The sequence below is a fragment of the Monodelphis domestica genome, chromosome 2, assembly GCF_027887165.1.
Source record: "Monodelphis domestica isolate mMonDom1 chromosome 2, mMonDom1.pri, whole genome shotgun sequence".
Classification (NCBI taxonomy): Eukaryota; Metazoa; Chordata; class Mammalia; order Didelphimorphia; family Didelphidae; genus Monodelphis; species Monodelphis domestica.
Genome location: NC_077228.1, coordinates 134,126,422 through 134,149,438, shown reverse-complemented (window position 1 = coordinate 134,149,438; position 23,017 = coordinate 134,126,422). Strand labels below are relative to the sequence as shown.

Genomic DNA, 23,017 nt, shown 5'->3' with positions numbered 1-23,017 from the left:
AGTTAATCTAGCCATTCTGGATGGCAATTTAGAACTATGCCCAAAGGGCGCTAAAAAACTGTCTGCCTTTTGATCCAGCCATAGCACTACTGGGTTTGTATCCTAAAGAGATAATAAGGAAAAAGACTTGTACAAGAATATTCATAGCTGCACTCTTTGTGGTGGCAAAAAATTGGAAAATGAGGGGATGCCCTTCAATTGGGGAATGGCTGAACAAATTGTGGTATCTGTCAGTGATGGAATACTATTGTGCAAAAAGGAATAATAAAGTGGAGGATTTCCATGTGAATTGGAACAACCTCCAGGAAGTGATGCAGAGTGAAAGGAGCAGAACCAGGAGAAGATTATACACAGAGACTGATACACTGTGGTACAACTGAATGTAATGGACTTCTCTACTAGTAGCAGTGCAATGATCCAGAACAATTCTGAAGGACTTATGAGAAAGAACACTATATACATTCAGAGGAAGAACTGTGGGAGTAGAAACACAGAAGAAAAACAACTGCTTGGTCACAAGGGTCATGGGGATATAGACTCTAAATGATCATCCTAGTGCAAATATTAATGGTATAGAAATGGGTCTTGATCAATGATACATGTAAAACCCAGTGGAATTGCATGTCAGCTACTGGAGGGGGTGGTGTTAAGGGAGGGCAGGGAAAGAGCATAAATCTTGTAACCACGGAAAAATGTTCTAAATTAATTAATTAAATAAAAATTTCAAAAGATAAAATGAATTTTACATCATCATCATGAGTCACAAGGGAGCCTTCTAGCTCTGAGAGTTCTGAGTATCATTCTCCAAGGCACATTTTCTATCTATTGAGTTATACTGCTCTTGGACAGCTCCCCTTATTAAACCCAAATAAGAATGCTTCCCCTAGCCTTCCCAGTAGTATTAGGGTTATAGGTCTAGACTGGTAACACCAGACACTGATGAATTCTATTTAACCTCCTGCCCCTCTGGGTGACGCAGCACCACTGATGAAAGGCCTGGGGGCTAGTTCTGAAGTTACCTGAAAATGGAAGATCCCAGCATAGTTGTCCTGGAAGCTTTGGTTTTTAGGGACCACCCTGGCCAGGATTTCTTCATTCAGGGTGAGAGAGGCGATGGCTGCCAGCAACCAGCAGTCACCTGTGAACAAAGCCCAGGGAATTCTTGTCAATGTGATTATTTGGGACTGTCAAGTTTTCTGATTGTTTAATATTTATAGATCTCCCACTGTGTAATAGATACATAGCAGAGCTGCTCATGACATCGTCTCTGCCTTCTGGGAACTGACATTCTAAGCTGACAAGAGAGAAAAATATTTTAATACATTCTCCCCCCCCTCCCCATTTTAAGGCTATTTGTTTTAGACAATTTTAGGTACTGCTGAGAAAAAAAATTTTTTTTGTGGTTCTGCGATCCCTAGTTACATTCCAGAGAACCCCACAATAGGTGAAAAGCCATGAAGTAGTGGCGTTCACTGCCTTAGAAGGTGCAGAACATTTGGGTGGCATAAGGCTTGAAATAAATTCATACTTTAATGAAAACTTCGCAAAAACACAATTGCAAACAATGTTGCTACAGAGCAACATTGTGTGCATAATCAGACTGATGTCAATGTGAAGTGGACAAGGAGAGATGCTGAATGTATGAGCACAGTGGGGGAGAACAGTCACTGAGCCAATCAGTGCCCAGGATTCAGAACATAGCGCTGTGATTGGTTGCCTTTCATTCCATCAGCCAATAGTGTGCTGTGTACAATCTCACATTGGCAAATGCACAAAAGTATGGTATTCATCTGTAAAATCCCTCCTTATAGTAAAAACTCTGTGATACAGAATTAGATATATATTTTAAAAAAACCCATGATACAGTGAAGCCGAGATAAGTGAACTGTGATATAGGGAGGGATGACTATACTTAGGGAAAGAAAGAATTTATCCCACCCTTTCAGGCCAGACTTCTGTGGAGAGAGAGAATGTGAAGTGAATCTTCAATTAGGTACATATTCATATCTAGAGTCAGAGGTTCTGAATTTGAATCCCAGTTTTGTCCCTTAGTAGAATGATTCTGGGCCTCAGTTTACCTCATTTATAGAATAAAGGGGGTGCTGGGTTGGATAATCTCTAAGATTCCTCCCAGCTCTATGTGGTAAGAAAGCTTCTATGAAAACTGATCCAGATCAACCCCTGATTCTTCATTCTTTAATTTTTGTGTGATCTTGGGTAAGTTAATTCTTTTCTCTGACTCTCAGAGATGTCATTTGTCAAATGAGGAGTTGGATTAGATTGGGAGTTTTTAACCCGGGGTCTGTGAATGTTTTTGTTTTTTTCTAAATTGATAAATATATTTCTCTTCCCTCTGTCCCTCCCTCCCTATCCCCTCTCTTTGTCTCTCTACTTCTCTGTCTCTCTGTCTTTCTTCTTTTTCTTCCCTTACCTTCTGTATCAGACTTGGTACAAGGATGTCGAAAGAAAACTTGGCTTGAGCTTGCAGAGGCACAGGGGATAGAGAGTGGGTAGAAGGGTGACAGACAATGGCACGTGGTTCTATATACTTGAAATTAAAGGTCCTAGGAAAGGCCTCACATGAGGCACTGGCAGCAAGGAAGCAAAGTGGGTAGAGTACCAGACTTGGAGTTAGGAAGACTTTTGTTAAAACTCCACCTCATATGCTTACTATGTTGGACCCTGGGTAAAGTCACTTATGCCTCAGTTTTCTCATCTGTAAAATGAGGGAGTTGGACTTGATGGTCTTGAAGGGCTTTAAATCTTTAAGCCTATGAGATTTCCCAAGCGTTATAGAAGATATTGACTACTGGAAATGTGATGCCATTACCTAAAGCAATGGTAATCATGAATGGCCCTTCTCCTGTCCCAAGAGGCAGAAAGCCCATCTAATTAGGCTAGAGAATGTAGCCCTCCTAGAGTTTTTGAAGAAGGTAAGGAAGAGGATATCTCTTGTTTTCATGCATTCCTAGTGGTGGAGTTAATCCCATTTGGAGGGGAGGCCAGAAAGAAAGGCAATAGAGGGGACAATTAAATCTCCCTAGGAAAGGAGAGGTGTAGCTTGGCCTCCAAGGTCACTTTCTCAATTCACTTTTAAAACAAGTCTAAAAAAATGTGGGAGTCAGTGATTGTCCAGGTGCCAGCGGGAGGTGGGGGTGGAGGAGAAGGTTCTTTATGTGCATGAATCCAGTTCAAGGCAGGAGAAGCTGGAAGTGGTTTGAAGAATCACTATAATTTGTTCTGACTCTGCATATTTGTTAAGAGGGTTTTGTTTTTGTTTTCAGTGGAGAGTGAGGAGATGGAAGAAAGGGAAAAAAATTAATGTTAATTGATTTAAAAAGTTGTATCCATGGGCAGATTATCACTAAGTAGAAAGGGCCACTGTCCCAAACTCCTCCAGAGCTTTAAATCATATATTTCAGTGTAAATAATGGCCTCTCATAGTATGGGGACCCACAGTGGGGACTATTGTGTTCAGAGAGGGGTGCCCCTCTTCTTAATCTACTACAGGATTTATAGGATCAAAGATTTAAAGCAAGCAGGAACCACAGAGACTGTCTGGTCCAACATCTCATTTTTCAGATGAAGAAATCAGCCTTCTTATGATTTCTTAGGATGCGCTATTAAATAATGCCACTTCAAAAAAACCAAACACAACCTCTTTTCCTCTTGCCTGCAGCAATTATGGAGGCTAGAGGAAATTCCTCTCTTCATGCTCCTCACCAGAAGAAAATGGCATAAAGGAGAAGCACATGACAATGACAAATGGACTATGTTTGCTCATTTGAGCCTGAGGTTGGCCTTGGGGGTGTTAAATCAGAGATAATCCTAAATTCAAGAGTCTGAGGGTCCACAGATAGGGAGTTCCTGAGTTCCAGAGTTGAGCTCTGGACCCCTTGGCAGGGAGATTTTCTCATATTTCTCTGGGAAGCAGACATCTAACAGGAAGAACCTATAACTAGAGAACTAAAGCCATGCCATTAAGAGGCAGGAGATCTGGCCTTTGCTAGCCCTCCAGAACATTCCTATGATTTGCTCTGAAGGTGTAGGACTGTAGTAAATAGGAAATATTTTTTTAAGTTAATAGAGTATATTTTTACCTTCTGGGGCAATTTAGAAAGTTAAGAAATAAGGAAGGAAACCAGGATTTATTAAGTACCTGCTATATGCCAGATATTGTGCTAAGTGTTTTGCCAATTATTATCTCACTTGATTCTTACAATCCTTACATGGGAGGTAGGTGCTATTATTATTCCCATTTTACAGATGAGAAAACCAACGGAGACAGAAGTTAAATAAGTGTCTGAGGATTTGAACTCATGTCTTCTCTAACATTAGGCCCAACTTCTTAATGAGTGTAATGAGCTATTTGAATATTTTATGTTTTATTATATTTTATATTTGTTCAGGCATACCCAGGAGTCCATTGAATCTCTTCTACAGGTTATGGAGTTGAAGAAATAAAAGCTATACCCTACCTGAGACCCACATTTTCTTTGGGGTACTTCTACAGGAGTTATACAAGAATGAGAAAACTCTCACCGTAAGTTATGCTAAATTTTATTTTAGAAACAGGATCAGAGCCCAAGAGAGATCCTGACCTTGTAGTCACTAAGGAACCCAGTAACAGAACTGGTCTGTGTAAACTCAGTGTCCATGGGGTGGCTTTGGGCCATGAGGGACATAGGCATGGGGGAAGACCTGAGTCCATGGAAGCAGATTGGGGGATATGGGTCTTTGAGAACAGCCAGTAGTTCAATTTGGCTAGAACATGGCAAGTAATGACGTTAAGGAGGAGGGGGTTGCATTTTGTTCTAGAGCAGTAGGGAACCACTAGAGGTTTCTGAGCAAAGGAGTGACATCATGAGATTATTTAAGCCTTTTTATAAAAAGATTATTTTTATATAATCTTTATAAAAATGTATATAATCTTTATAAAAAGATTATTTAAGCCTTTTTATAAAAGATGAATTACAGAGGGGTGGGTCTACTGACAAAGTCCAATTAGATGATTAATATAACAATCCAAGCAAGAAGTGAGGGACATGACAGAACAGGATGAGGGCAGAGTGAGTGAAGATGAGGATGGATGAGAAGGAATCAACAGCACTTACTAAATAACTGGTAGTGAGAAAGAGGAAGGAGTCATAGTTGATTCCCAACTATGGATGACTAGGAACATGATAGTACTGGTAACAATTCGTTTGGAATTTTGAATTATTTAGATTTAGTGGGGAAGATGTTGAGTTTGAACTACTAGTGGGATGTGCCAGTGGAGATTTCAATAGACAGACAAGAGACTTGGGACAGGAATTCAGCAAAGGGAACTGTGCTAGATTTCAGAGTCATTTTCATGATGGAAGCAGATAAGACACCAAATAAGAAAGTGTAGAGAGAAAAGCTAAGAATGTCTAGAAGAGAGTCTTGGCAAGTAAACTCCTTGAAAGCAGGGGTCATTTCATATTTGCTTTGTGTATCGACAACATTGCCTTAGCACATGGGGATAGAGGCAGAGACCAAACATGTGCTTTCATTGGTACAGGAACCCCAGTTGGGGAAATTCCTTCTACTGATACAAGTCTCTTGGAAAGTTCCATAGACCATTAAGAGGTTTAGTGACTTATCCAGAGTTACACAATCAAACATGATAGCAAAGGAAAGTAATAAATGTTGGAGAGGCAAAATTGGGACATTAATGCATTGTTGGTGGAGTTGTGAATTGATCCAACCATTCTGGGTGGCAAATTGGAACACCCAAAGGGCGATAAAAGACTGTCTTCCCTTTGATCCAGCCATAGCACCACTGGGTTTGTACCCCAAAGAGATAATAAGGAAAGACTTGTTCAAAAATATTTATTGCCATGCTCTTTGTGGTGGCAAAAAATTAGAAAATGAGGGGATGCCCTTTGATTGGGGAATGGCTGAACAAATTGTGGTATCTGTTGATGATGGAATTCTGTTGTGCTAAAAGGAATAATGAACTGAAGGAATTCCATATCAACTGGAAAGACCTCCAGGAATTGATGCAGAGTGAAAGGAGTAGAACTGGGAGAACATTATACACAGAGACTGATAGTACAATTGAATGTAATGGACTTCTCTAGTAGCAGCAATGCAATAATCCAGGACAATTCTAAGGGACCCATGAGAAAGAACGCTATCCACATCCAGAGAAAGAACTGTGGGAGTAGAAACACTGAAGAAAAACAACTACTTGATCACATAGGTCAATGATGATATGATTGGAAAGACTCTAAACGACCACTCTAGTACAAATATTAATAATATGGAAATAGGTCTTGATCAATGGCACAGGTAAAACCCAGTGGAACTGCTTGTTGGCTATGGGAGGGGGGTGGGAAGAGGGGAGGGAAAGAACATGAATCTTGTAACCAAATCTTGTAACCAAAAATATTCTAAATCAATAAATTAAATAAAAATTTTCAAAAAAAAAAACAACAAAAACCAGAGTCACATAGTCAATAGGCATCAGGGGCAGACCTTGAACTTAGGTCTTCTTGGCTCCAAGGCCAGCTTTTCATCCACTACTCTATATTACGTATCTGCATTCTTGACACATAATTCAATTTTTATTTTTTCTTCAATTACATGTAAATGAAAATTTTTAACATTTCATTTTCTTAAAATTTTGAGTTTTGAATTCTCTCCCTCCCTACTCTCTCCTCCTTTAGAAGACAAGCAATTTGATATAAATTATTCATGTGCCATCATGCAAAACATTTCCACATTAACCATGTTGCAAAATAAAATACAGACCAAAAAAAGGAATAAAGTAAAAAAAAAAGAAGAAGAAGCTTCAATCTGCATTTAGACTCCATCAGCTCTTTCTCTGGAAGTGGATAGCATTTTTCATAAGTCCTTTAGAATTGCTTTGGATTATTGTATTTCTGAGAATAGCCAAATCATTTATGTGATCATCATAAAATATTACTGTTTCTGCGTACAATGTTCTGGTTCTGTTCATTTTACTTTGCATCAGTTCATATAAGTCTTCTCAGAATCACATCTATATTTTCTTTTAAAAATTCTTCCTTTCCATCTTAGAATTAATACTATGTATTGGTTCCAAAATTGAAGAAAGGCAAAAGCTATGCAATGGGAGTTAAGAGACTTGCTCAGGGTCACATAGCTAGGAAGTATGGGGCCACACATATATTTTCAATAGAATGAACCACAGACTTTCATATTCAGTTTGGTGAGGACATAGCCTACACTTGAAATTTAAGGTATTATTCATTGGATTCACAGTCCTTTCTACACTAAACAGGCATAGTTGGCATCTACCTCTGAAGGAATCATCCTCCCTCAAATTGCTGCTTACTAGCCAGGACTGTCTGCTGTTCTTACTACCCTGAAATTACCTGTGGGATGGGATTGAAGGTTTTGTTTCCTGCGGTCTCCTGCCCACTCTTCTTAGATGTGATCATCCCACTATTTACTTTTCTTCCTTTCATCTATTGTTCTGGGCATCCCAGCATTCTCTTGTCAGACACAAGAAATCTTGAATGGCTGTGCTGTCTACTTCCTTCCTTACCCCTAGCCCACCAACATTCCAAAACAGACAGCCGCCATTTCTCTGCTGACCTCTATATGGGTTCTGCTCAAGTGAGTTTTCACAGTAACCAGATCCTAAAGTTAGATAGTAATAGCTGGCACTTACATAACATTTGAAGGCTCGTAAATAAAGACCTTTATATACACACATTAGCTCATCTGACTCTTACAATAACCCTGTGAGGGAGGTATTAGGCTGGTAGGTGGTTCAGAGGAGAGCATGGGACCTGAAGTGGGGAAGATTAGAGCTCAAATCCAGTCTCAGACATTTATTAGTTGTAATGGGAATAAAATAAAAATAGGATCAAACAAAATATTTATAAAATGCTTTGCAAACCTTAAAGTACTATGTAAATGCTATCTATTATTTTTATGGGTATCCCCATTTTATAGATGATTGGATCATAGATTTAGAACTGGAAGACACTTAAAGGCCATCAAGTCTAACCCCTTCACTTTAAGGAAACTGAAGTCCCTCTAGACTGAGTTGCCCAGGGTCGCAAAGCAAGTTAGTACCTGAGGCAAGACTGGAACTCCTATCTTTCTGATTCAAAGTCCTACCCAGTAGATTCTGCTTCTCAGTGGATTTTTAATTCTGAATTCTTTAGCGGATCAGGCTGAACTTTCATTTCACATCACTTTCTTGCTTGTCCTTTCATTTACTGACCAGAGAACACTCAAGGCACAATCCTACATAGGAGGACATCTTTCTCAACAAATAATCTATTTTCTCTTTTATTCATCTTCCAATCCTACTCTTCACCCACATTCTTATCAGGTGATCTCCCCTTCTCTGGGTCTTCACTTATATTCTGATTCTTTCCTTTTGTCTCATAGGAAGGAATGCCACTTGGCCAAGGTGAACCCATACCCCGCCCCCCCCCCCCCACTAGTGCCCTGGCTCTCATCTCATCTGGCTTCCTCTAGGTCCTTCTCTGTCAATCATCTTCCTCTTTCTCTCAAATGATTCTTTTCCTATTGTCTAGAAATTCGAGCTAAATGAAATTATATTTGTAAATAGTGTCTGGAACACAGTAGGCACTACATAAATGCTTATTCCCTTTCCCTACCCTAAAAGAAGTTTCCTTCTCTTGACCCTTCTTCCCCTTGTGCTAAAGGACCATCTTTCCCCTCCTCCTGGTCAAAGTTCTTTAAAGAGTAATCTGCTTTACTTTAGTTTCCTACTCACTCCTGAATCTCTTTGCAATCTGGTTTTTCTTCCATCATTCTATTGAGACAACCTTCTCAAATAGCATGGGTGGCATCCTGATCAATTAATAAAATAGCCTATTCCAGGTCCTCATTCTCCTCACCCTTCTGCCTCATTAGTTTTCTTGGCAGAGATGTGGAGTGGTTTGTCATTTTCCTTTTTCAATGTATCCATTTTATATATGAGGAACTAGGGCAAATAGGGTTTAATTGACTTGCCCAGGATCATACAGCTAGTACCCATCTAAGGCTGGATTTGAATTCAGATCTTCTTGACTTCAGACCCAGTGCTCTATCCACTGCACCACCTAGCTGTCTCTGACCTGGGCTTAGCAGCGTGATTTCTGCTATCTCCCTCCTTCCCTATCATAGAACTTCATAACCACCTCTCTAGATGAGTTTTCCTTAGAAAAACAAAACACAAATAAAAAAATCATTTGAGGGTGGAGTTTATGCCCTTTGCTCCAGATACTGAAATGTTTATTTATTGCTCTGCTCCCTCTTTCCTAATATTCTCTATTCTCTTGACTTCTATGATAGTGTTTTCTCTTTATTGTCCTCTTAACTTTGCTAACCACTCTTCTTTCCTCACTGGATCTTGTTTCAATATATTCTTCATGTGCAGATCTCTTCCGCTAGGCACATACTTGGGCTGGGGCCATTGGGACCCACCTCTTCCTCCTTCCTTTCGGAGCCCTTTCATGAAACAAGTCCAGGATAATTTGAATAACCTGGCCCTGATGTCTTCTGACATTCTGCTGCCAAATCTTAGATTCTGTGAGTCTATATTCTTTGAGATGCCTAAAATTCCTAGGATGTCTTGTACCCTGCCTCCTGCCTTATCACTGCCCAGGCAACCTGGTTTGCCATGGTCAGCCTTAGGCACAGATGAGCTAGGTGGGGACGTGAATCAGAGAGCCTCCTCCTTCCTCTGGCTTCCTGTTACCAGAACTTCTCTTTAAGAGTCAAAGCCTTTTATTATTATGAAGATTAAATTTAACTCTCCCCTGATTATGAAAATGAAATTAATTAGCTCTCCCCTGACTATGAAGACTAAATTGTAACCCCTGCCCATTTTTAGATTTAATCACCAAAGGTGTAAACACCCCATTCACACTTGAGTGGGGGAGGTCTGTGACTCACATGTGCAATAGTGGGTGACAAATCAGAATTAAACTAACTGCCGCTGGGCAGTCCTAAAGCAAAGCTTCAACTATGATTGGTAGACATAAAATTAGGGGAGTCACAAGAAGTGATGCAAAAGAAAGTGCCTTTAAAAGGGAGTTACAACTTCCTGAGTGAGTTTTTACTTGGAGTTCTGAGTTCAAATTGAGACTGGACAAGAATCTGCTGACTGAACCTGAAACTCTGTTCCTGTTTAGGCTGTTCTTAAATCCCTTCTTTTTTGGATTTACACATGGTGAGTGAAAAATATCCTTTCCTGGATATTTTCTGAAGAAACTAGCCTTACTAGAGACTACCTCTTTTTTTTTTTTAATTTTATAATATTTTATTTGATTATTTCCAAGCATTATTCCTTAAAGACAAAGATCATTTTCTTTTCCTTCCCCCCACCCCCCATAGCTGACGCGTGATTCCACTGGGTATCACATGTGTTCTTGATTCGAACCCATTGCCATGTTGTTAGTATTTGCATTAGAGTGTTCGTTTAGAGTCTCTCCTCTGTCATGTCCCCTCAACCGCCGTAGTCAGGCAGTTGCTTTTCCTCGGTGTTTCTACTCCCACAGTTTGTCCTCTGCTTATGAATAGTGTTTTTTCTTCTAGATCCCTGTAGAGACCTACCTCTTGAGAGAGACTTCCCCAGGTCCTTAGCTTTGCCAAGGCCAGCTGAAACTAACTCTCCCTGCCCGGTTTTGAGCCAGGGGCTGGGAGTAAAATACTTAGTGCTTAGGTTAGATATCTTACCCTATCTTCTCTCTGATTTTCGAACTTCACTGTTTCTATATTTTGTAAATAAATTATAAATAAATCTTTTTGGAATAAATTAAATTAAATAGGTGACCCTATTTTAAATATAATCCAGTCCAATCTTTTTATAAATTAACCCCTTTTCCCCCTTATCTTTTTTTTTTAACCCTTACATTCCATCTTGGAGTCAATTGTGTATTGGCTCCAAGGCAGAAGAGTGGTAAGGGCTAGACAATGGGAGTCAAGTGACTTGCCCAGGGTCACACAACTGGGAAGTATCTGAGGACAGATTTGAACCTAGGACCTCCCATCTCTAGGCCTGACTCTCAATCCACTGAACCACCCAGCTATCCCCTCCCCTTATATTCTCAAACAGAGAATAAGTTTAAAATGCAAATATATTATTGATTAAAATTACTCTAAGTATTGAAATCAGATCCTTCCTTGAGAACAATTTTTGGTAAAAGTAGTAACAACTCACAATTACTTAGTACTTTACAACGATTTTTTTAGTATAATAGTCAGAACATTCATTCAGGAATCAGAGGACCAGAGTTCAAACCTCACTCCTGACCACTAGTTGTGAACTGAAGCAAGTTGTTTAACCTCTCTGCGATTCCTTGTCTCTAAAATGAGGAGGCTGAATTAGATGCCTCTGAGGATCTTTACCAGCTCTGCTCCCATGATCTCATTTGATCTTTACAAAAGCCCTGTAATATAATTGCTATTGTTATCTGCAGTTTTTCAGATGAGGAAACTGAGGCTCAGAGAGTGCCTGATGGACAGGAAAGGTAGGAAGCAGACAGTACTAGGTGCCTGGGGCCAAGGGAGAAAGTAGGGATGCGAATGAGGAGGGGGAAAGGAAAAGAAGATGATGCTGGGGATGCCAAAGACTGCTACTCATCCAGTTTGTGAATCGGAGAATCTGGTATAAAAGAGAAGGGTAACCTAGAAGGTGGAAATCATGGTCTAGCCTAGCACTCAGCACAGGGCCTGGCCCATAGTAGTGCTTTCTGATTGTTTACTTATTGACTGATTAAGAAGACTCTGTAGCATTGATCTCTTTCCTGCTGAACTACTTTTTCTGACAACTCCAAGAGTTTTGGGAATAGCAGTGCTTCCAGCCTGCTGTCAAATGGTTCAGCATTGGGAATCAATATACTTTTATCAGTGGAAATAACATTAAAGAAGAGGCACCCTAAGGACCAAGGGACCTTTCCATCTAATTGGCAGCTGAAATTTTCTCCCCCATTAAAAGAGGAGCCTTTGAGAACAGGGATTATTTTACTTATCCCCAGTGCTTGGCAAAGTGGTTTTCACATAGCAAGAACCCAGTAAATTCTTCATTCATTCATTCTGTTTCTCATTGTTGTGCTTAAAAACTTTCCACTGCTAATAGATTTGTGTGGGTATATATTATCTTTCCCCTTAGATCATAAACTCCTCGAAACATGTCTTATTTTTTAGATATGGTGTCCCAAAGCTTTAATAGCTTAAAACTATACCAAGACATTAGACTTCTGATGGTCATGAATTTATTTTCAAAAGGGAATATGCTTTAACATCAGGAACAATAAAAGTCATGTTAAGTTGCTTTGTTGATTTGCTGAAAATGAAACTGATGAGGTTAATTTTAGAGAATTCCATCACGTATGCTATCAAAGCTATGCAGGTATTTTACATACATGATTAACTAGGCTAACAGCTCTACAGAGATTCCTGAATTTCCAATTGTATCTGAAATTGTGCTGGAATTGCTGATGGCTGCAACCATCCTAGCTTATTAAATAAAGTAAATTATAATCATCTGTTAACTTTTCAGTATTTAATACCTATTGTTCAGTTAGTAACTTTTTTTTGCATAGCATGTTGTATTTGTGTAGGTGGTGGTTGATAACTATAAAGTTCATTGCAAAGCAAGCTGACTAAAGCTGACCTAGCAGGGCTTCCCAGATCCATGAATTACTTGAGGCTGACCAACCCTGGCCTTTGACTCTTTTCTAAATAAAGGAATCCCTTCCACATGTTGGGAGTTAGGGGCACAATGCCTTGAGATCTGGAAGATTAGAGTAAAAATTTTTGGCCTTACATTCATACCACAAAAATCTGAATTTTTTCCTCCTTTTTCCTTCATGGGGTGTTTACAATATATTATTGCAAAATTTGGGTTAGGTATTTGATCAGTGTTAAGATAAAACTACATTTCTAGTCTTTGTGTTATCTGTTGACTTTTGCCTTTTTTTCACAAACTTCAACTTTTTGCTTATTTTAACTTTATTTTTATGCATTTATGATATTAATTTATTGAATTATGTAATTAATTTATTAAATTATATAATTTATGTATTTATGATATTAAAATATAAATAGATTGTATGTTTATATTAATTTTATTTATTAAAATAATATTAGAAATACATTATAGTTATTAATTAATTATACAAATATTTTATTTATTTCTGAGTTTCTAAATTTTTCTGTGCCATTTGCTGATCTGATGGAATTCGCATATTGTATGCAGCTTCTGGAGAATTCCCCCATAATTCCTATTTAATTTTTTTATGCCAACCTATGATATATGCAAATCCTGATGGGGAAAGTCAAGTAATTCTGCCCTTCTGGGATCCTCCTGATTCCTCAATGGACTTTCAGTTGTTATGCAAAACACTCAAACTCAGGAGGCACCCCCACAACCTCCCTACTAGCAGCCTGACCTTCCAAAAATTGTACACCTCTCCCTGTGTTCTAATCGACTCTATAATGTCAAGGATTAACAGGCTTCTGAAGGCTTTTGTGATGTTTAGACCTGCTTTGGTACATCAGGATTTATCAGATAAAAACAATGATACATGCCCTAGACTCTGCTGTGCACCTATATACAAAAGCATTTTAGACTTCCCTGAAAATTCAGTCAGTCCCTGCAGATAATAGCGAGGCACATTATCAAAGTTATGTCCCTGTTTCCAAGTGGCTAATGAATATCTCCTGTTTTGGGGCAGAAGTTTTTTTTTTCCTTGTTGCCCAATCCCAGAGGCCCTTTCCCATTTTTTCCCCTTGAAACACTGTAAAAACTATAGCTTTTTTCTCCTCCTTGGGGCTTGGGTATATGTCTAGCCCCCTTTCCCCCTACCCTTTTTGAATTCTCTCTTTTAAAGGAAATAAACAATATATTTGGTTTTCAGGGGCACAGGAGAACTTATTTTTTGATTGTGAACCATTAACAGTGCTGTGTGTGGAACCTAAAGTTCATAATTTTTGCTACATTGGCTGTCATCTCCTTAATTTAGGTTGACAGAAGCAAAGGAAGCTAGCAGATAGAGAGGAGAAGGGAGAGGAATTCAGGCATAGTAGGCAGCCATGAAATCATGAGATGGAGAATGCTTGAAGAACAGTAAGAAGGAGAGAGTCACTGAACTTTACAGTAGCTAAAAGGAAGGAAGGAAGGTATAAGAATCCTGGAAAGGTATGAAGGGCTTTAAAAGCCAAAAAGAAGTCTTTATATTTGATCCTGAAGGTGACAGGGAGCCACTGGAGTTTATTGAGAAGGAGAATGACATTGTCAGACTGGTGCTTTAAGAAATCCAGTTTGACAGCTAAGTGAAGGATATACTGGGTTTGGGGAGCCTTGGGGAAGGGAGATCAGCCAGAAGGCTACTGCAATAGTCCACAAGTGAAGAAATGAAAGCTTGCACGAGGGTGGTGGAGAGGAGAAATGAGATATTGCAAAGTATAGTGTTAGGAAAGATTTTATTATACTGTTTGGAAAATCTTATTTGCTAATAATTAAAATAGAATTAATAAACCTTATTTGTTAATAATATTATTAGTAATTTGGTAATTGTTAAATATTATTTCTTTATTAACAGCGTTTGACCTAGCTGGATATAGCTAGAAATTGTCTAAGACAAAGTAGAGGTCAGGCTGACTTCAGAGAGGCTCTCAGTGAAGCCTGATAATTGTAGGGAAAGCCTAGATCCCAACCAGGTCTTAGGTCCATCCAATGCTAGTGTTTTGGGTTTTCCAAATTTGAATATTTATGGTTAAAACTTAAGGTACCTTAACCTGAATGTTCACTCTTACTGATATACATCTCAATGGAGCTAGTTTAGAAACTTCCCTCTCTACCAAATAGCTTAAATAGCTACATTCCTTACTGTGCAGGTATTTCTTCTCAGAACCCAAACATAATGTAAATCTTACAGAGACTGGGGAGGTGGCCTTCTTCCAGCTTCCTTTTACCACATGACCAAATACATATCTTTCTAAAATGATTTCAGTTTTTGGGATTCATTCTCATTGACTAACAAAAGAGCTATCAGGACTAGAACAGTAAGATATGGGAGGTGAGAATGAGGAGTTGAGAATGGCACCTATGTTCTAGTTTGATGATTGGGAAGGTGCCGGTAACTTTGATGGTAATAGGATACTTAAGAAGGGAAGGTTTCTGGAGAGAGTCCAGTTTTAGACATGTTGAGTTTAAAATGTCTAGTTTTAATATGTCCAACAGGTAGTTGGAGATGTGAGTCTGGAGGTTAGGAATGAGATTGGAGAATCATTAGCACATAGATGATAAATAAATCCATGGAACTGATAAGATCATCCAGCTTGGTAGGATAGAGGAAGAAGACAAACAGGTCCAGGGCAGAGAGACCTGTGGGACACTGATGTAGGAGTAATTTACATGAAGATACAGAAAAGGAGAATGAGGAGAGGCCAGACAGAGAGGAAGAAAAATCAAGAGAAAATAGTGTCCTGAAAACTTAGAAAGAAGAGAGTATCGACTTCCGGTTAAGATGGCGGCTTAGAGAAAGCTGAAGTTCAGATCTCCGGAAAACCCTTCCCGACCGATCTCAAACGATAAGCTCCTAAGGCGCCGAAATTCAAAACGATCAACAGCACAGACCCTGGGAACCCTCCTCCTGGACCTGGACCCGGTTCAAAAGGTACGGCTCCCCTTAAAAGCCAGAACCCGAGATCCCTCGGACCTCAGGGGTAGGAGCGCAGAGTCCAAGGCTCCCGGAAGCTGCAGCCGTGCTGGGCTCAGAGAGCAGGGTCTGAGGAACAACAACCCTCAGGGTCTTCTACCCAAGTCCCAGTCCGGGTGAAAGTTACTGCCTGGGGCCTCCGCTGCAAAGAGCTGGTCGGTCCGGGTGAAAGTTACTGCCTGGGGCCTCCGCTGCAGAGAGCTGGTCAAAACAACAGCAACCCTCAGGGCGGGCAAGACAGCCTCACGGGCTGGATCCTGCTATCCAAGTCTCAGTGAAAGTCTGTGCTCTCGGAGCTTGGGGAAGCGGCAGCCCATCCCCCCGCAGGCCCACGAAACAGCCTCACGGCCAGGGATTCTGAAGGCAACTTCCGGAAATCGAGCCAGGGGGAGAGTGTGGCCTCGTGGTCCGACCCTTCCATTCCAGTTCCAGTGAGGCATATTCAGTTTAACCCAGGGAACGCTCATAGAACCAAAATCTGCCCAGGACTAAGGCCTCTGATCACCAGACAAAGACAAGAAAAGCCAATCCTCCACGTTCAGAGATGACAAACTCCACAGAAGCACAGAAGCCCCAAAATACCAAGAAAAATAAGAAGAAAGGGGCGACTCTGGACACATTCTATGGAGCCAAAATACAAAATACAGAGCAGATAGAAGAAGATATACAAGAAAATTCTCCAAAATCTCCCAAAGGAAATAGAAACTCTCCACAAACCCATGAAGAATTTGAATCAGAAAGGACCAAAAAGATGGAAGCCCTCTGGGAGGAAAAGTGGGAAATGATGCAAAAGAAATTCACGCATCTACAAAACCAGTTTGACCAAACTGTAAAAGAAAACCAGGCTTTAAAGCAAGAACTAATAAATCAAAGCCAAAACACCAAGAAATTAGAAGAGAACATAAAATATCTCACCGACAAGGTGATAGATCTGGAAAACAGGGGGAGAAGAGAAAATTTAAGAATAATTGGACTCCCAGAAAAGCCAGAAATAAACACCAAACTGGACATGGTGATACAAGATATAATCAAAGAAAATTGCCCAGAGATTCTAGAACAAGGGGCAATACATCCACTGACAGAGCTCACAGAACACCTTCTACACTAAACCCCCAAAAGACAACTCCCAGGAATGTAATTGCCAAATTCCAAAGCTATCAAACAAAAGAAAAAATCCTACAGGAAGCCAGAAAAAGACAATTTAGATATAAAGGAATGCCAATCAGGGTCACACAAGACCTTGCAAGTTCTACGCTGAATGATCGTAAGGCATGGAACATGATCTTCAGAAAGGCAAGAGAGCTGGGTCTCCAACCAAGAATCAGCTACCCAGCAAAACTGACTATATACTTCCAAGGGAAAGTATGGGCATTCAACAAAATAGAAGACTTCCAACTTTTTGCAAAGAAAAGACCAGAGCTCTGTGGAAAGTTTGATACCGAAAATCAAAGAGCAAGGAATACCTGAAAAGGTAAATATTAAGGAAAGGGGAAAAATGTTATCTTCTTTTACTCAAACTCTCTTCTATAAGGACTACATTTATATCAACCTATGTATACTAATATGTGGGGAAAATGTAATGTATAAATAGGGGGTAAAGAAAGACCAAATAGAATAATGGTTCTCACACAAAGATTCACAGGGGAAGGGGAGGGGAAGAAAACTCCTATAAGAAGGAGAGGAAGAGGGGGGGGGGGTTTACTTAAACCTCAATCTCAGGGAAATCAACTCTGAGAGGGAAAAACATCCAGATCCATTGGGATCTTGAATTCTATCTTACCCAACAAGGGTAAGGAGAAGGGAAAACCGAGGGGGGGAGGGGGAGAGGGAGAACAAAAAGGGAGGGAAAGAGAGGGGGGAGGGGGAGGGAACAAAAGGGAGGGACTAAAAAGGGAAACATCAAGGGAGGGGACAAGGGGGACTGATTCAAAGTAAATCACTGGACTAAAAGGTAGAGCCGAAGAAGAAAAGGTTAGAATTAGGGAAGGCAATCAAAATGCCAGGGAGTCCACAAATGACAATCATAACTTTGAACGTGAATGGGATGAACTCACCCATAAAACGTAGACGAATAGCAGAATGGATTAGAATCCAAAACCCTACCATATGTTGTCTTCAAGAAACACACATGAGGCGGGTTGACACCCACAAGGTCAGAATTAAAGGATGGAGTAAGACCTTCTGGGCCTCAACTGATAGAAAGAAGGCAGGAGTGGTAATCATGATATCTGATAAAGCCAATGCAAAAATAGACCTGATCAAAAGGGATAGGGAAGGTAATTATATTTTGTTAAAAGGGACTCTAGACAATGAGGAAATATCATTAATCAACATGTATGCACCAAATAATATAGCACCCAAATTTCTAATGGAGAAACTAGGAGAATTGAAGGAAGAAATAGACAATAAAACCATACTAGTGGGAGACTTAAACCAACCATTATCAAATTTAGATAAATCAAATCAAAAAATAAATAAGAAAGAGGTAAAAGAAGTGAATGAAATCTTAGAAAAATTAGAATTAATAGACATATGGAGAAAAATAAATAGGGATAAAAAGGAATACACCTTCTTCTCAGCACCACATGGCACATTCACAAAAATTGACCATACATTAGGTCACAGAAACATAGCACACAAATGCAAAAAAGCAGAAATAATGAATGCAGCCTTCTCAGATCACAAGGCAATAAAAATAATGATTAGTAATGGTACATGGAAAACCAAATCTAAAACCAATTGGAAATTAAACAATATGATACTCCAAAACCGTTTAGCTAAAGAAGAAATCATAGAAACAATTAATAATTTCATCAAGGAAAATGACAATGGCGAAACATCCTTTCAAACCTTTTGGGATGCAGCCAAAGCGGTAATCAGAGGCAAATTCATATCCCTGAAAGCTCATATTAACAAACAAGGGAGAGCAGAGATCAATCAATTGGAAATGCAATTGAAAAAACTCGAAAGCGATCAAATTAAAAACCCCCAGCAGAAAACCAAATTAGAAATCCTAAAAATTAAGGGAGAAATTAATAAAATTGAAAGTGATAGAACTATTGATTTAATAAATAAGACAAGAAGCTGGTACTTTGAAAAAACAAACAAAATAGACAAAGTACTGGTCAATCTAATTTAAAAAAGGAAGGAAGAAAAGCAAATTCACAGCATTAAAGATGAAAAGGGGGACAGCACCTCCAATGAGGAGGAAATTAAGGCAATCATTAGAAATTACTTTGCCCAATTATATGGCAATAAATACACCAATTTAGGAGAAATGGATGAATATATACAAAAATACAAACTGCCTAGACTAACAGAAGAGGAAATAGAATTCTTAAATAATCCCATATCAGAAATTGAAATCCATCAAGCCATGAAAGAACTTCCTAAGAAAAAATCCCCAGGGCCTGATGGATTCACCTGTGAATTCTATCAAACATTCAGAGAACAGTTAACCCCAATACTATACAAACTATTTGACATAATAAGCAAAGAGGGAGTTCTACCAAACTCCTTTTACGACACAAACATGGTACTGATTCCAAAACCAGGCAGGTCAAAAACAGAGAAAGAAAACTATAGACCAATCTCCCTAATGAATATAGATGCAAAAATTTTAAATAGGATACTAGCAAAAAGACTCCAGCAAGTGATCAGAAAGATCATTCACCATGATCAAGTAGGATTCATACCAGGGATGCAGGGCTGGTTCAACATTAGGAAAACCATCCACATAATTGACCACATCAACAAGCAAACTAGCAAGAACCACATGATTATCTCAATAGATGCAGAAAAAGCCTTTGATAAAATACAACACCCATTCCTATTAAAAACACTAGAAAGCATAGGAATAGAAGGGTCATTCCTAAAAATAATAAACAGTATATATCTAAAACCAACAGCTAATATCATCTGCAATGGGGATAAACTAGATGCATTCCCAATAAGATCAGGAGTGAAACAAGGATGCCCATTATCACCTCTACTATTTGACATTGTACTAGAAACACTAGCAGTAGCAATTAGAGAAGATAAAGAAATTGAAGGTATCAGAATAGGCAAGGAGGAGACCAAGTTATCACTCTTTGCGGATGACATGATGGTCTACCTAAAGAATCCTAGAGATTCAACCAAAAAGCTAATTGAAATAATCAACAACTTTAGCAAAGTTGCAGGATACAAAATAAACCCACATAAATCATCAGCTTTTCTATATATCTCCAACACAGCTCAGCAGCAAGAACTAGAAAGAGAAATCCCATTCAAAATCACCTTAGACAAAATAAAATACCTAGGAATCTACCTCCCAAGACAAACACAGGAACTATATGAACACAACTACAAAACACTCGCCACACAACTAAAACTAGACTTGAACAATTGGAAAAACATTAACTGCTCATGGATAGGACGAGCCAATATAATAAAAATGACCATCCTACCCAAACTTATTTATCTATTTAGTGCCATACCCATTGAACTACCAAAATACTTCTTCACTGATTTAGAAAAAACCATAACAAAGTTCATTTGGAAGAACAAAAGATCAAGGATATCCAGGGAAATAATGAAAAAAAACACATACGATGGGGGCCTTGCAGTCCCTGACCTAAAACTATATTACAAAGCAGCAGTCATCAAAACAATTTGGTACTGGCTAAGAAACAGAAAGGAAGATCAGTGGAATAGACTGGGGGAAAACGACCTCAGCAAGACAGTATACGATAAACCCAAAGATCCCAGCTTTTGGGACAAAAATCCACTATTCGATAAAAACTGCTGGGAAAATTGGAAGACAGTGTGGGAGAGACTAGGAATAGATCAACACCTCACACCCTACACCAAGATAAATTCAAAATGGGTGAGTGACTTAAACATAAAGAAGGAAACCATAAGTAAATTGGGTAAACACAGAATAGTATACATGTCAGACCTTTGGGAGGGGAAAGGCTTTAAAACCAAGCAAGATATAGAAAGAATCACAAAATGTAAAATAAATAATTTTGACTACATCAAACTAAAAAGCTTTTGTACAAACAAAACCAATATAACTAAAATCAGAAGGAAAACAACAAATTGGGAAAAAATCTTCATAGAAACCTCTGACAAAGGTTTAATTACTCATATTTATAATGAGCTAAATCAATTGTACAAAAAATCAAGCCATTCTCCAATTGATAAATGGGCAAGGGAAATGGATAGGCAGTTCTCAGATAAAGAAATCAAAACTATTAACAAGCACATGAAGAAGTGTTCTACATCTCTTATAATCAGAGAGATGCAAATCAAAACAACTCTGAGGTATCACCTCACACCTAGCAGATTGGCTAACATAACAGCAAAGGAAAGTAATGAATGCTGGAGGGGATGTGGCAAAGTAGGGACATTAATTCATTGCTGGTGGAGCTGTGAACTGATCCAACCATTCTGGAGGGCAATTTGGAACTATGCCCAAAGGGCGACAAAAGAATATCTACCCTTTGACCCAGCCATAGCACTGCTGGGTCTGTACCCCAAAGAGATAATGGACACAAAGACTTGTACAAAAATATTCATAGCTGCGCTCTTTGTGGTGGCCCAAAACTGGAAAACGAGGGGATGCCCATCAATTGGGGAATGGCTGAACAAACTGTGGTATATGTTGGTGATGGAATACTATTGTGCTCAAAGGAATAATAAAGTGGAGAAGTTCCATGGAGACTGGAACAACCTCCAGGAAGTGATGCAGAGCGAGAGGAGCAGAACCAGGAGAACATTGTACACAGAGACTAATACACTGTGGTATAATCGAACGTAATGGACTTCTACATTAGGGGCGGTGTAATGTCCCTGAACAACTTTCAGGGATCCAGGAGAAAAAAAAAACACCATTCATAAGCAAAGGATAAACTATGGGAGTGGAAACACCGAGAAAAAGCAACTGCCTGAATACAGAGGTTGAGGGGACATGATAGAGGATAGACTTTAAATGAACACTCTAATGCAAATACTAACAACAAAGCAATGGGTTCAAATCAAGAAAACATCTAATGCCCAGTGGACTTACGCGTCGGCTATGGGGGGTGGGGGGAGGAAAAGAAAATGATCTATGTCTTTAACGAATAATGCTTGGAAATGATCAAATAAAATATATTTAAAAAAAAAAGAAAGAAGAGAGTATCAAGGAGAAAAAAGAGAGAAAGTGTCAAAGGGCTGAGAAGAGGCAATTAAATTTGGTGATCAAAAAAAGCTCTTCAAAAGCTTTCAAGAAAGCACTTTTGAATTTTCAAAAAACAAAACAAAAATGCACTTTTGGTTGAATGAGGAAGTCAGAAGCCAAAAGCCTAGAATCAAGAAGACAGTGATTGGAAAGGAAGCAAAAGTACCTAAGGAGAAGGACTTCTAAAGGAGTTTACCACAAAAGGAAGGAGAGAGAAGGAATGAAATCTAGCAGGGATGGATGGATTCAGTGAAGGTCTTTTTTTAAAAGATTGGGGAAGATATGACATGTTTGAGGGTAGTAGGGTTATGGGAGAGACTGAAGAGAGTATGAATAAAGAGGGGCAATATGTTGGAGAATACAGGATAGAATGGGGTTATTTGTACATGTAGAGCAGTTTGCCTTGGTAAGGAGAAGGGCTGCCTCTTCTAATGAGACAGTAGTGAAGGAGGAGATAATGTCAGAAGGCCACTATATGAGATGTGAGTTGAGGAAGATGAGAGAAGAGGAAGTTCATGGTGAATGGCCTTAATTTTTTTCAGTTAAACATGTGGCAAAGTTTTCAACTGAGAGGGTGAATATAAATATAAAGAACATCAATGAACATCAATGAAGCATTAGAAAATAAAAATTCAAGAGTGACATGTATACCTAAATTGGTAGAGTACCTTCCCTGGCACCTTTGCCTATAATAGGAAAATTAAGAAGGGAGGGTTTCTGGAGAAAGAGTTCAGTTTTTTAGACATGGCCAATTCTCTGGCTGTGACTTGTTATAGGAGTCAAGGCTGCTCAGTTAAATGAACTCCTTTTGCCTTTAGATTCAATAGTCCTGGGTCCTGTAGAGACTTCACCAGTCCTAGGTAATGGACTGGAGAAGGAAATGGCAAACCACCCACTCCAGTATCTTTGCCAAGAAAACCCCAAATGAGGGCACAAAGAGTTGGACATGACTGAAAAGAACTGAACAAGGTAATGACTGGCCTTATCTGTGGTGCTCCGGGGCAGGCTACCTGCCCAGGCTCTCTTGCTGAGATTTGCCAGCTCAGCTATGGAGCCTCTCCTCCATCATTAATGCTGTGCAAACAGAGATCTGGGAGAAGCCCAGCCATAATCC

General features: G+C 39.3%; 1 protein-coding gene across 1 annotated transcript in view; it reads right to left on the bottom strand.

Moving 5' to 3' along the window:
• Positions 1-23,017, bottom strand: part of CAPN2 (calpain 2) — a 98,683-nt gene that overhangs the window by 41,444 nt on the left and 34,222 nt on the right. Inside the window, exon 3 of the mRNA XM_001367778.5 lies at positions 1,020-1,138. Within this exon, the coding sequence (XP_001367815.3) occupies positions 1,020-1,138 (119 nt within the window). The remainder of the gene's footprint in view (positions 1-1,019; positions 1,139-23,017) is intronic.